This window comes from Corylus avellana, chromosome ca5, assembly GCF_901000735.1.
Source record: "Corylus avellana chromosome ca5, CavTom2PMs-1.0".
Taxonomy (NCBI): domain Eukaryota; kingdom Viridiplantae; phylum Streptophyta; class Magnoliopsida; order Fagales; family Betulaceae; genus Corylus; species Corylus avellana.
The window spans coordinates 35,281,703-35,296,355 of record NC_081545.1 but is presented as its reverse complement, the minus strand read 5'-3'; the positions used below and the strand labels follow the sequence as shown (position 1 = coordinate 35,296,355).

Below are 14,653 nucleotides of genomic sequence, written 5' to 3'. Positions count from 1 at the left end.
ACACTTTCTCCATTTCACAAACAATAGTCCAGCCTGCTTGCTCTAATTAATCTTAAATGTTGCTTATATTTGATTGTTATTTACTCGCAGCAGTTAAGATGGGAGTTAAGACCCAACTAGAAGAAATAGTTAGACTAGTTCACCCATCTACCCCTTGCAGGATCTATAGACGTTACTTATTACATCTGTCCATGTTTAAGTGTGTCATTTTCTCTTGTATACTTCAAGTATACTTGGCTAACGCCTTTTACTTCTAATGATATTTTGATTACTAAAAAAAAATAACTGCGGTCCAAATGTGCTTCAAAGCCTCTGCAAATCAAATATGACATAACGTGAGATACATACTCAGAGGAGCCAAGTTGGGGTGGGGTTGTTAATCACTTCGAGCTTTTATATTGGCGCTTGTACGTTGCCTGCAAAGTTGGTGAGCGGTGTTATGCTGCTGGTTTGGCTCTTTAAAAGCCCTAAAGCTATACAACTATAAAAACAAAGGAAGGCATGTGAGAGGCAGCTTTACTTTTTGACGTACTGCATCAAAAGTCATAATAAAGGTTGGGTTACCTGCTTTAACAACAATAATGCATGTGCCGGTTCCCTGCTTCTATCATTTTCTTGCTTCCTTTTTCTTTCTTCTCTTTTCTTCTGCCTCCACTGGTCTCTTTCCACTTTGATGAGAGTCATGAAGCCTCATCCTCACATGGAACAAAGACAGGCATGACAATCTCCATTGTAGCACATAGGTCACTCCCGACACCATTGTAGTGGGCTAGAGGGCCAGGTTGTAAGCCATGCTGCATTATAATAGTTCATCCCTACGGACCCTACGGATATACATTCTAATTGTTCGAGCACCAGGAGATCTGGTCCACCTATTTATATACTTTATGAGATGATAATGATCATTTTACATTATATCAATATGTTCTATGTTCACAGTCCAAGCAAAAAGAGAAGTTAGGCTCATCAAGGTCACTTTGTACGAAATCAGAAGCCCTTTCATGAGAGGGGGTGGACCACCAAGTCAATAATAAGAGGAAAAGGGAAAAAGAGATGGACATTTCAGTGAGTCTCTAACCATAAACTGTGCTCCCCACCATTGTTAAGTTGGGTAGGGAACAAGAGGATGTGGCTTCCACCTATGAAGTTTGATGGCTGTACCAAATCTCTGGTCCCAACTCAATAATGCAATGAAGAATATGGAATAGTCTGTATGAACCTGATATCTTACATGTTTAATCCAAAGAAACACTCACAAGATGCAATACGGATTGAAAAGTAGCATACCACATCCTTGCCTTCAAATTTCAATCAGACGGGAACCCAACATCTAATGAACCCAATAGAAAATGTGTCTTCGTTTTCAAAACAAACACTCACAAGATGCAATATGTACTGAACTGAAGTATAGCTAGACAGTTACGCAGAGGAAATTTTTGAAAGAGGTGAGTCTTGAAATCAGCTAGATTTTACACGGCGAAACCGAAACCTGTCATATTCAAGAATCACCTGTGTAAGATTGGTCTAGCACCACAACTGGTGACAATAGCATGTGTAATGGTGAAGAAATAAAATATCATGCCGAAGGTCTGAGTTTTAGATATGATTCAAGACATTCCCAACTATATAGCATATCTAGAAGATTGATACCAATGCTCGGTCAAACACTCAAAGCAGCAATCAAGAACAAATCCCTTCCATAAAGCAAGAAAATAATAGAAAATCAAGGCCAATAAAATAAGTACATGTAAAACCTGTTCTCCTAATGGCGTTGAGCAAAAGATACTACCATGGTAGGGTTCTGCCACAATGATAGCGATAACATATCAAATCTTTTTGTATCATTACACATGGTAAATCTAAATGGTAAACAAAAAAGTGTTGGAAGCTACAGAGAATGCTAAATCATTTCTTCTCTGTTCCAAGCCCATTTGATATCCCGACAAGCAAGTAAAATCACTCAAAGGAATCCCAGAAGATGAAAATGAATTACAATTGACAAAGAAATAATGCCTCTTAACACATTTTGTTTATCAGTTCTTGGCCTTAATGGAGTTGTTTTCCTTGATCCTTGCTCGGTTGTCCAGCTTAACAAAGCGTTTGAGATCTTCATAAGGGAGATTTTCAATGTTCTTCCTCCTTAATTCACTCAATGCTGTGCGTTTATCGATCAAATGCCACAGCCAATCAGGGTATTCAGAATCAGGCAGGATCTGGGGATCTGCTCCATCCTTGAGGATATTGGCACCAACCACTGTTGTAGACTTGACTTCTTTGCTAAGAAGTGATGCTTTTGGTGCATCACTTGTTGCGCTCCCTTTAGAGCCTTTCTTTGCTTTACCACTAGAATATGTTCGTCGACATACCACTGCAATTGCCTCCTTGCTAATGGTAATGCTTCTAATCGATCTGACATGGTTCATTGCCATAACTTTATCCCTGCAACATTAATGTTAACGAATATAGGGAGGTATCAGGTCCAAACAGGAAGACTCAGGTCCATACTCTTCTACAATCAAGTTTACATGAACTGACTAGTATCCAAGTTCCTCCCCCTCCTGCATGAATGTTCACAGATTCCTGAAAACAAATTATATCCTTCTAAAGATAAGTTTCACGGGGAAGCTGAACACTGACCTGGAATGCCTATATTCCAAAGTACCGACCAAAGGGACAGACAAACAACATTTGACCAATAACTTCTAAATTTTCTCCTACAGGGCTATATCTAAAAGTTAAAGGTCCAGTGCCCATTCAAGAAACATAAGCTTATGGACTACCAAATGAACATGGGATGGAGCTGTTTTGTACTTTTCATGCAGAACAGAGCAAATATATTTTCTCCAACATGTATTTGACAGGTCTTTGAGACCATTACTGATCAATTTTTTTTTAATCCCAATTTCCTATCTGATTCTAGAACATCATCTTCTCAAGGAAGAGAAAATCTGGCTACAATCATATACTCCACATATCCCCCATTAAAGTCCTAACATCAAGTCTTAGGTATTACAAACTGTGTGACTTCACTGCCAAAAACTACATGGGTGTCAAATCTAGTATGATAGTCATAGTGCTAAAGCATGCGAGTTCTAGCATCGACTTGCTGATTTTAATCTCTTAAGAAGTTTTTACACAACTTTGTTCTAAAGCGCAGATAGCAACATGAAAAACATAAAATGTCAGCAGCATAAATCAACACCCGCTGATGGGCATGAAATCAAGAACATGAAACGGCTTCTTATTGTTGTTCTCACATAGAAGACTCCCTTTCAATAAATAACAGCAATCAGACAAATGAAATTGTTCGTACTCGAGCTTCCTTTTACTAATCTTTAGCAACTCTTTCTAATCGATTACACACAATCTCGTTAAGCATTAAACCCTCATTTCAACATGCCCAAACGGCTAAAAATTAGCTTTACCCTTATATATTGCTATAGGACAATGACCCCAAACTAAAACTTCATGGTAGTTCCTTGTATTAAAATCATCGAACAGCTGGAGTGCAGTATAAGTTATTCAAAAAGAAGTAGATATTAGTAAACATCTTATAATAACCTAGAATGCATGTATATCTCCTACTCCTACCACATGAAATTTAACAACATAAGCTTCAAAAGCACCCGAGCTCATTCTCTGCACAAAAAATTCAAAAACTTGACAATTTTTACAAATCAGACTAACACACAAACTCTCAAATCCGCATACAAACAAACAAGAGCCAAAAAAAAAAAAAAAGTGTTTAAATTACTGGGAAATGGACATTCTTTCTACCCCATTAAAAAGAAAAAAGTAGCTAGAGAAAACAAAAACGCTGCGTTTGGTTGCCGAGAGAATCAGAGAAAATTTCTAGGGCGAATACCTGGTTCGAGATTTGCAGGCTCCTCTTTCGATCAGAACAGGGCTTCTGAAACAAAAAACACAGCGCGTTGCGTTTTGATCGAGGGAAAAAGAAACAAATACCTGAAACCAACAGTCGTTCGGCCCAAATGAATTGATGATACCATTTACGACAGGCCCAATCACTCGGCCCATACGTCCATTTACAGCCGAATCCAGGTTCAGTACACCCTTTATATATATATATATAAAATTTACTCACATCTAGATGGTGCGGAGGAGATCATGGGTTTAAGCCTCGCTAGCAAGGACAACGATGCTCTTTTATTTCAAATGAAAATGATAATATTCATTTCTTAGTTATGATTTAAAGTTTGTGCACCAATAGTAGTTAGGGGATACATTATAGAATATTCATCTCCATTATTTAAAAAAATTAATTTCAATAAGATGGAAATGTAAACTCCATCATTTACACCCTCTAATAAAGAGATGTCTCGTCATCATTTTACACTATAAACAATAAGTCTATTAGTAAACAATCGATTAGTAATAATGTTAAAACAAAAGTACAAAAATCCATTGTGAGAGAGGTAGGAGGAGGGGGTGGCCGCGTGACCACAGACCACTCCACAGACCACTCCTCCCATGGTATACCCTTTCTTCCCTTTTTTTTTTTTTTGTTAAAGGAGAAAATCGAAACCACCCTTATAGTTGTATCGATTTACATTAAGGTCGTTAAGGTTTAAAAAATGATCTCGTAATAAGCATAAATGCCAAATAACTCCCTAAGTTGACTTGTCATTTGAAATTCTCACGAAATTTGTCAATATGTCACTTCATCCCTAGTTAAAAATAGAAGCATCCTCCTATAATAAAAAAAAAATAGAAGACACATGTTTAATTGTGATTGGGGATAACATGACACATTGACGATTTTTCATCAGAATTTCAAATGACAAGTTAATACGTCAAGTTATTTAACACTTATGCCTACCCCGAGATGTTTTAAGCCATTTTTATTTTATTTTATAATTTTAAGAGTTGATTGCAAGTAAGTGTAATCACTTGGAAATGTTTTGTATTTTTCCTTTAGGCTTTTTTTTTTTTTTGGTGTCCGAAATGCTGATGTAACACCTCTCTTTTTGGGAGGTAAATGATCAAGTTTATATATTCATATGTCCCGTTTGAAAGTGCAATTTTAAAAATTACGTTTTTAAAATCACATAGACCTTTGGTAAAATATGTTAAGAAATATATATATATATATATATATATATATATATATATATATTATTAATTGAGTGTTTGGATAACTTTAGATTATGTTTTCATGGCCAAATAGGTAAATATTGCGCCAAATATTGTTTTAAGCGAAATCATGATTTTGGTTTAAATTTGTACTTTTTCAAATAAGTACCCCATAGTCACCTTATAGAAATCGCATATTTTTTCACGATTTTAAAATTTGCGTTTTTAAAATCACAATTCCAAACGCTCCAAAATTACAATTTGATTTAAAAACATAATCACAAATGGACCCTTATTGAAGTTAAACTCTAATTCCAATTATGGAAAAAATTGCAGTGATTTAGAAGCTCGAGAGAGATTATAACCGGAGAAAATGTGATTTATCCATTAGTAAGGCAATTTATAAAAACGCCCACGTCCTTGCTCTGAACTCTGAAGTCCGAACATCTGGTTGGGCCAAATTCAGGCCCAACTCCAACTCTTCCAAGTAAACAAAGGTTCGATAAAAACCTCCCAAAACCCTCGAATCCCTCCCTAAAACCCTCCAGCGCTCTCTATCATTTTCACTCGCACAGACGCGACCGTACTCAATGGGTAGCAGCCAAGCCGCCGTTTCTTTCCTCACCAACATCGCACGCGCCGCGCTTGGCCTCGGCGCGACTGCCACCTTACTCAACTCTTCGCTCTACACTGTAGACGGAGGCCAACGCGCCGTCATCTTCGATCGGCTTCGGGGGATTCTTGATGATACCGTCGGCGAGGGCACACACTTCCTTGTCCCATGGCTCCAGAAGCCCTTCATCTTCGACATCCGAACCAAGCCCCACACCTTCTCGTCGGTTTCCGGCACCAAGGATCTCCAGATGGTGAACCTGACCCTGCGTGTGCTCTCACGCCCTGAGGTCACGCGCCTCCCCGAGATCGTCCAAACCCTAGGGCTCGAGTACGACGAGAAGGTCCTCCCGTCGATCGGTAACGAGGTGCTCAAGGCCGTGGTGGCTCAATTCAACGCCGACCAGCTCTTGACGGAGCGGCCTCAGGTCTCGGCGCTGGTCCGCAACGGCTTGACCGAGCGGGCCAGGAACTTCAACATCGTGCTGGACGACGTGGCGATAACGCACCTCTCGTACGGGGCGGAGTTCTCGCGGGCCGTGGAGCAGAAGCAGGTGGCGCAGCAGGAGGCGGAGCGGTCGAAGTTTGTGGTGGCCAAGGCGGAGCAGGAGAGGCGCGCGGCGATCATTCGGGCCGAGGGTGAGAGCGAGTCGGCTAAGATGATATCAGATGCAACCGCGCAGGCCGGGATGGGCCTGATCGAGCTGAGGAAGATCGAAGCCCTGAGAGAGAACGCTCACACGCTGGCTAAGTCACCCAATGTGGCGTATTTGCCCGGTGGCCAGCAGATGCTCATGGCTCTCAATGCCACGCGTTGAGTCGGTATAATGATACTAGCGTTTTTGGCTTTCAATAAAATTGCTAATTCTAATAGTATTGTATGATTTCCTTTGTATTCTTGCAAGAGATTGTATTGGGGCATTTTTATTGCTAATGTTTTAGTACTTTTGTGTTACTTTCTTGGAATTAGGGTATTACATCGTAATCTATACAATTCTGTTGTGTTTGGTTTGGTTTAACTTTGTTACTATAATTGTTTGTTCCTGAAGGTTCGATTGTGGATCTAGGACTTTGTTGGTCGTTTCTGTAATCTTTTGTGTTTGTAGTAATGACCAAGTCTAATGGAAGGTGTGAATCAACTCTAGGTTTCTATTTGGTTAACATAGGATTTTGCCCTATTCCACTAGAATTAGGGTTAGTAGGAACTTTAGCTCTTTCTTGAAAGATATAAAGAAAGTTTTAAACTAATTTATGATGCGGATGGTTTTTGGAGGTTAGGCAGTTCTGTGTGTAAAGTTAACGTTGTGATTTGCAGGCAGATTCGTTTCATTCATCAGATATGCAGTTTATCTGCTTTTGTATCATTTATATAGGCATTTTTTGTTAAACTATGATTTCGAATAGAAATTAAGGAAAATCATTTTTTAAAAGAAGAATAGTTAGATGATTCTTGATATAAAGAAAAGAGGGACATTTTTAATGACTGATATCTGGAACCATGGAATGCTTTTGGTAATTGATAACTGAATGACATTTAAAAAAAAAAAAAAAAAAACATTATTGGTTGATTGAATCGGTTGAATCTATTCACTTTGACTATGGAGGTTCTGTACTTTCTTGTTGTGTAGCTGAATCTAGCGAGCCTGACTTTGTTTTATAAAGTGTTTGCTCACTTTGTTTTGTTTCTTTTATATATAAGAGTCTTGTAGGAGTCTTTGGTACAAGAAAAGAAATATTAATCAGCTAGTGTGCTTCTCTCTGCATCAGATGATGAACATATCGATCCAATTAGCATGTGTGTTGATGTTTTTTCATTCCATTTAATTTTCATGGAAAATATTGTGAGTTAGATTTTTCTGTAAGTGGAAGTATGCCAAAGGCCTTGAAATGGGTAGTGGTGATGGTTCAATTATTAGCAAAAACATATAGATTGCATATGAAATGATACTCTTTTGATATTCAGTCTTTGTTTGTTTTGTTTGTTTGCAGGTCATCAGGACATAGCATAACAACATGAAAAGTTTGTGGATTCGCACATTTGTTGGTTTATTGCTGTGATGCTTTTTATTTATGTATCTAAGACCATATGATCTGAAGTTTCTTTAAGAATCAGAAATGAAAATTTTAGGATGTTTTGGGGATCAAGTTTAAAATGCATGGTTTGTTTCTCAATCCTGAAATCATTACTTTGTTTACCATATGTTATAACTTCAAAGATACAATTTTTGTACTTAAATATGTTAATCTATGCTGAATGCATTTGTCTTTCCCAAAGTTGCTTCAAGAATCATTGATGTTTTATTTTACTTTGTGGCCCGTGATTGATGGCCTTAGGTTGCCTATTTGTGCATATGATTCAAAATGATATAATTTATTTCTTTCCGAGTGTGTGATGAATTAAGCCATGTATGCATGCATGTTACTCCTTGGCAATATGTGTGTGGTTGTAATGCAGCTCATAATGTGAAATATCTCCCTATCTGACTATGCACCCGGGAAATGGATAATAGCCTCTATTCAGTTAACATGGATATGTGTTCACGGGTAATTTGCTGGTGTATGGTGTTTACCCTTTCATTTCTATCCTCTGTTGACGGAAAAGGATCCTCTTCTTTTCAAGCAAATCTTGGCTGAGAAATAGCTCTTACTTTGTCCCCTGTTGACAACCTTAGTTGTTCACTATCCCAATCTTGAGAGCTCAAGAGTTAAATTGTATCTTTGTCATAGTCTGGCTAATGCAGCCTTGGAAGTTTGAAGCACTAGATGTGGACTCTTTCTTCTCTATTATCTGTTTTCGTGCCATTTTCACGACATAGAAAGGAAGGATGTGATTTGCGCAGATCTTCTCCTCAGGTGATAATTATCGTTTAGGCGTAAGATAGTATGGCGTCAGACTAGAATGGGATTAGCATCCAAAGCACTACATTGTCGACAATCAATTTCTTCGTTTTAGCGGATTAGGTCCATTGCAACTCTTTATGTGACCTAAAGTCATGCCTTTGCTCGCATCCTCTATTTTGGTGCATGCCTCCCCTAGTACACTGCTTTAGATATAATTATCGCTTACCATTTTTATTAAGATTAACAAAACATGCAACATCTATTTTTAGAGAATACGTTTGAGTGCGCCAATTACAACAATTTAAAGAAATAGCAAAACATTTTTTGCATCCTCATTCCTACATATGCCCATCCAAAATCGATAAAATCATTCACAAAACTCGGAACATGGAAACTCAACATCGATCGAGGAAGCAAGATAAACTCAAGTAATGTTTAAGCCAGTTGAAAACAGAGACCAAGTGATATGGAAGTAAATCCACCAAATTACCAATGCCATCCTCAAATATCAGTTATTACAAAACATCTCTCATGACCTCACCTCATTTCTCATTCCCCTCTAGATAAGAAGCAAATAATTAAGGAAACAGAAGCAGATAATACCTGATACCAAAAACAGTGACCTGCTTGTCCCCAAAGAGAAGGGTCTTGGAGTCGTGAACCTTGAGTTCATGGTGCTTCCACTGGCCGTGAGTAGTGTCATACTTAAACATGTAGGTCTGTGCAGCACAATTCCAGAATTAGACTTAGCAAAACTGGATTTTTATTTAATGCATGCATTACATTGCCGAAGTACAAATCATTCAAAAAGGAAGAAAAATTCAATAGCCAGCTTTTGGCTACCATGAAAATCTCAACAAACATTGTAAATTATATGAAAGTAGAGAGAGAGAGAGAGGAGGGACCATGTAATCAGTGGTGATGAAAGGATCGTTAACAGCGACGAGTTCAATCATTGCTGATTTAATATTTTAATTATCAAATTAAAATATTAATTATGCAAATGTAGTGAGATGTGCAGATTTTCTATGTATTGTAGTAAAGCTTTTGAGTTAAGTAGTGTTCCGTGTATTAGTCAGGATTGGGATTTTATTTCACATTCTTTATTGAAAGAAAGAATGTTAGACTGTACAACTCTTTTACAACTTGTTGACACGTGTCAGCATATGATTAGAAGGTGTTAAATTTTTTTAGTAGCTAACATGGTTTCAATCACATGTTGACATATAATTGGAAGCATAGAATGACACCTTCTCCCTCCAAAATTCACATTTCTTAAGTTTGGTAAACAGCTTATTTTTTCGCTATAATTCAAGCATTGCTCATAGATGTTCCTTGTTAGTTAACTCAAATGCTCAAGGTTTATTTATGCTTTATTTATGCTCAAGGTTTATTTATGTATTAAGTTTATTCTCTTTATAAAAATAAAAATGAGTATACATGCCCAAAAAATTATAGCCAGAACACATGCGCTGAACATAAGTAAGTCTAAAAGTCCCTCTTGTACGTGTCACTCTTATATTTCTCAAAAAATGGCTTGATGCTGATAAGATAACACACGATGAGACATTTCGTGTGTTATCTTATCAGCATTGCAGTTCTCTAGCTTCTTTACCAAAAAAAACATAGTGGCATATAAATATCACCCGTGTGCTCTTCATGGAACTTGGAATTGATGGTTTCAAACAAGCCTCTATATGAAGGAAAAAACTAAAAAAAAAAAAAAAGAGAGAGAAAAAGGTAGTCACTTTTAATACAAGAATCTCCCTCTGCTGTCTATCCGGTGTCCAGAGATGCACACAATTGGTAACTATTATTGGTAAGTTATGCATATCAAAATCATTGTAAGCATCTAAAACCAATAAATAACGCACATTCTATAATGTTATGGAACCATCACTGATTTACTGTGGCAGATACAAGAAGGGGTATCTTTTTAATTGAAACAGCAAAAAAAGGGTCATTACATTCACCAGTGGTCATGTATAAACAACTCTGCTGTTACATATAACTTAAAAAGTAATGTAAACGCCACAAACAAATGAAATTCATGCCATTTATAGATAAAAGGGGACAGAAGAACACAGACAAAATTTTGATCCACTAGCACCACTAGCCAAAGCTAATAGCCTATGCACTATCATCTACCAACATTTTTGAGAACCCATGCTCTTCTATTAGTTTTTCTATGATCATCTTCAGTGCAGGAGCGCTCACTGGGCATTTTTTATCAGCAAAGCAGGATCTACCTTCTTCAGCTGCCTTGCAGAGCTGTGGGTCCAATGGTACCTTGCCAAGAAAAGGCACACCCATTTCCCTAGACATTTTTTCTGCACCACCACCACTGCTATCAAAGACTTCACTGCAAGCTATCAAATTTTGAAGTTCTGGGGCTTTTTCTCTCAGATATTCCTTAACCCACTCTGTAACATCTTTTTGTTCACCTGTCTCCGTCATCCTCATAAACTTGAAATCCATCACTGGTTGGCACAAGCCACTCATGTTCTCAACAACCCCGAGAACCTGAACTCCAACTTTCTTGCAGAAACTCACTTCTTTCCGCACATCAATCAAGGAGACTTCTTGTGGAGTGGTGACTATAATTGCACCATCTATTCCAGTAGCCTCGAGCAATTGGACAATTGAGATGTGCTCGTCTGAGGTCCCGGGAGGAGCATCAACAACCAAAAAATCAAGTTCACCCCAGTACACGTCCTTCAGGAATTGCTTGATGAGCCCATTCTTGCGTGGGCCTCTCCATATGACAGCTTCATCAGGGTTAGGAAGCATGAATCCAATCGACATGACGCCAAGGTTGGACTCAACATAGACGGGAGACCAACCAAGGTTGCTCTGGTGGACATCTTGACCTTCTAGGCCAAGCATCTTGGGTATGCTCGGGCCACAAATGTCAATGTCAAGTAGACCTACCTGGAAGTCCATTGCTGCTAAAGCAAATGACAGTTGGGCAGAGAATGTGCTTTTGCCAACTCCACCCTTCCCCGATAAAACTAGTATCTTATGCTTGACAGTAGCCAATCTTTCTGCAATTGCAACCAAGTCTGCAGAAACCAACATGCAGAACGTTAAGACAGGGTACATACTACTTAAAAATGTTATGCATAAACAGGAGATGAATCCTGCATGGGCAAAATTTGTACCAAAGAAATATTCCATCGAAATAAAAATTTACAGAAATTTCTTCTTGCTGTTTGGTCATGAACACAACATGCACCATACAAAGTCGGCATGACTTCTTATCTGAATGATAACCTAAAGATATATTGAATATCTTGCACCCCATGTATAAATTTAATCACTGACCTCCACACACTAATTAATTTTGCCATATCAGACACACTCCCCCCCCCAAAAAAAAAAAAAAAAAATCTCTACCAATACATTCTGGCATAGCTATTTTTTCCCAACGACACATAGTATTTGGGTTTTTCTCTCACATTCTGATTACTCCATATTTGGATTAAAATATTGTGTCAGAAAATTAGGCACATTCTTCCACACAGGGTAACAACACAAGATCACTAAGAAAGTGCAGCAGCCAGCAGTCAGTTGGGACTTGGAGATGCTCAGTATGCCTTTGGCTCAGTTGCAAAGCAGGCTTGAAAAAAAAAAATTACTTATTCTAGTTAAGGTCTCCAATGAAGAATAATGATGTTTGATGAACAGTCTTAACAGACTTTCAGTGAAAGGCCTTAATTCTAATTATGATTTTCACTGTCAGCAAACTCAACCTCTTCTATCAAAGGTAAGGGCATTGTGAGAGTCTGTCCCACTGTCACTTCCTACTACAAGAATCTGCCGCAAACATAACTGCATGCCCCTGAGAAAAGTTAAAATGTTTTTTTTTTTCCCATATGATAATCGTTTTATGGAAACATAAACAACAGGATATCAACCTGAAACTAAAAGATGATGATTGATGAGAATCAAAGCTAAAAACTGAAAGAAACAAACCAGAAATCTATTAAAATACATTACTCAGGAGTTGTTGACTCATAACTACAAAGGAAATATGCTTATAATCATCTTTCATTGACCCATTTCTATAGGTTGCTTCTGCTTTCTTTCTTCTTTTTTTTTGATTTAGCACCGGGTATCCGGAGCTTCACTCCAACTAATCCCGGGGGTACAGAGGCCCTCGACAAGGAGTTTCCCACAAGTGCACCTCGATTAATTCAAGGGGCAAACCCCCAGTCTGATGGCCCCAAGAAGCAGTTTGCACTCAGTGGGTTTCGAACCTAAGACCTTAAGGAGAAAGTTGGGCAAATCATTTGCAAGGATACTGGTATGTATAATATTAATGACTTGATCTGTATGTATGCCCTCTGTCAATCATTGAAACACTTCAGGACACAATCACCACACCGACTTCAGAAAAATATCCGTAACCTCAAATGCAAAAGAGAATGACCAACTACTAAAGTTGGTGTATTTGTTTTGTTGTTCGTAACACAGGATAAACATAAGACCACATGCTAATACAGGAATACACACAAGAATTGTAAACCAACTCCCAACCCACACACCCTCTCTCTCTCTCTCAAAAGTATTCATCCCATTGTTTATCATGCCACACGATTCCTGGCTGGATGTTTTAGTTTATAACATGTAACAACAAGCTTACATATCGCTCTAATACATCCAAGAGTCATCCACAACTCAAAGTAACAAGTAACAATAACAAGCATGACTTGACTACAAAACATGCGGAACTGGTCCTAAATCCACCACCTTAAACTTATGGGTAGCTTAACTTTCACCCACACTTGGGGCTAAATTTGAATTGCATATAAAAATAGACACTATATTGATTGCCACCAAATTTTGGAAAATTTCAAAACTTAAGATTTCAGACAGTATAACCTAGGAAAATCAGAGTAACCCATGAATGCTTAGTAAAACATTGAAAATAAATTTAATACCTATTGATTAAATATATGAATTCGCAGTGAAAACAAAATAAAAGCTTTCAATAAATAAGAGAAGGAGAGAGACCTGGGTCAGGGCCTTTAGGCACTGTAGCACAAACTTCTTGATTGGGGCAACCTTGGCAGGCGTCAGATTGTCCTGCAGACTCTGATTTGGGGCCAGGGCAATCTGGATATTACCCCCACAAAGAAAAAAGAAGAACCAAAATTCAGACTTTTTTGGAGATTTCCCAAATCGACAACCAAACCCCAGTGATGAATAACAAAGAAGAAAAAGCTTACGCTCGTTCGCGTTTTCGGGAATTTCACCGTTCTCCATGGTCGCGGCTTTGTTCTCCATGGTCTTCTGAGTTATGAGAGACCCAACAAAGAAGAGCAGTTCAATTTCGGGTCTGGAAAGGCGGTTGTGGGCCGGATAAAAAATCCGCGGTTGGTATTTAATATTTATAGGTTAATATTTATATATATATATATAGCCATAAGTTCGGAATATCTTTTAATTTAATCCAAGTCAAAACTCAAGACAAAGTTAGCGTTGAATCTAATGGAAATAATTTTTTTTTTTCCCGGGAATTGTAACCCGCATGGGCCTTGTTTGGGCCTTCACATCCTCTGCCCAATTATATCGGGTAGGAGGAAATTTTCCATTTTCCAACATCCCCAATTGTAAGAGATTATGGTCTTTAGGATATCTTTCAAGCAAGTATAGCTCCAAGGTCTAGTTTGGTATTGCTGTGGTTAATAGAGCAAGGGTATTTTTTATAATAGTTTTAAAAAGTGTTTTTTTTTTTTTTTTGGGTTTTGATGTAAAAAAATGTTTTGACGTGATACCGTGTTATGTAGGGTAAAAGTGTATTGTGTTTTGAATTATTTGTTAATAATTTTAAGAAAAGTTTGTTTTGATTTTGTGTTTTCAAAACTCTTATATAAATAATTTTAAAAAAATAAAAATAAAAAGAACTTTGGGACCCTCCTAACACAAACCCAAAAGGGCTTAAATGTATATCGAAAAATATTATATGACAAACACTTTAAAAAAAAAAAAAAGTATGCAAAAGCATATTTTTGGACCGTTAAACAACTTAAACTGGACAACGTGCAAGAAAAAAAGGAAAACCTAGCATTTTTAGTCAGGACAACACCTCAAACATTGAAGA

The 14,653-nt window shown here is 37.8% G+C and overlaps 3 protein-coding genes across 5 annotated transcripts; 1 reads left to right on the top strand and 2 right to left on the bottom strand.

Annotated features, from left to right (window-relative positions):
- Positions 1 to 1,678: 1,678 nt before the first annotated feature.
- Positions 1,679 to 3,942, bottom strand: LOC132181302 (large ribosomal subunit protein mL54). 3 transcript variants are annotated; one of them, XM_059594462.1, is made up of 2 exons: positions 3,866 to 3,942; positions 1,679 to 2,439 (listed from the first exon to the last, which is right to left on the bottom strand). In XM_059594462.1, the coding sequence occupies exon 2, from the start codon at positions 2,427 to 2,429 to the stop codon at positions 2,034 to 2,036; it is 396 nt and encodes a 131-aa protein (XP_059450445.1). In that variant the 5' UTR covers positions 2,430 to 2,439; positions 3,866 to 3,942; the 3' UTR covers positions 1,679 to 2,033. The 3 variants fall into 3 exon arrangements, with proteins under 3 accessions (XP_059450445.1, XP_059450446.1, XP_059450447.1); XM_059594463.1 differs by having other exon boundaries at positions 1,679 to 2,580; positions 3,866 to 3,903; XM_059594464.1 differs by having other exon boundaries at positions 1,679 to 2,558; positions 3,866 to 3,900.
- Positions 3,943 to 5,593: 1,651 nt separating this feature from the next.
- Positions 5,594 to 7,980, top strand: LOC132181097 (prohibitin-3, mitochondrial-like). Its single transcript, XM_059594162.1, has 2 exons — positions 5,594 to 6,528; positions 7,696 to 7,980. Exon 1 carries the CDS (start codon positions 5,685 to 5,687, stop codon positions 6,522 to 6,524), a length of 840 nt encoding a protein of 279 aa, XP_059450145.1. The 5' UTR covers positions 5,594 to 5,684; the 3' UTR covers positions 6,525 to 6,528; positions 7,696 to 7,980.
- A 2,452-nt stretch (positions 7,981 to 10,432) lies between these two features.
- Positions 10,433 to 13,917, bottom strand: LOC132183293 (cytosolic Fe-S cluster assembly factor NBP35). The gene is made up of 3 exons (XM_059596696.1): positions 13,779 to 13,917; positions 13,564 to 13,665; positions 10,433 to 11,609 (listed from the first exon to the last, which is right to left on the bottom strand). The coding sequence occupies exons 1-3, from the start codon at positions 13,834 to 13,836 to the stop codon at positions 10,678 to 10,680; spliced, it is 1,092 nt and encodes a 363-aa protein (XP_059452679.1). The 5' UTR covers positions 13,837 to 13,917; the 3' UTR covers positions 10,433 to 10,677.
- Between the last annotated feature and the right edge of the window lie 736 nt (positions 13,918 to 14,653).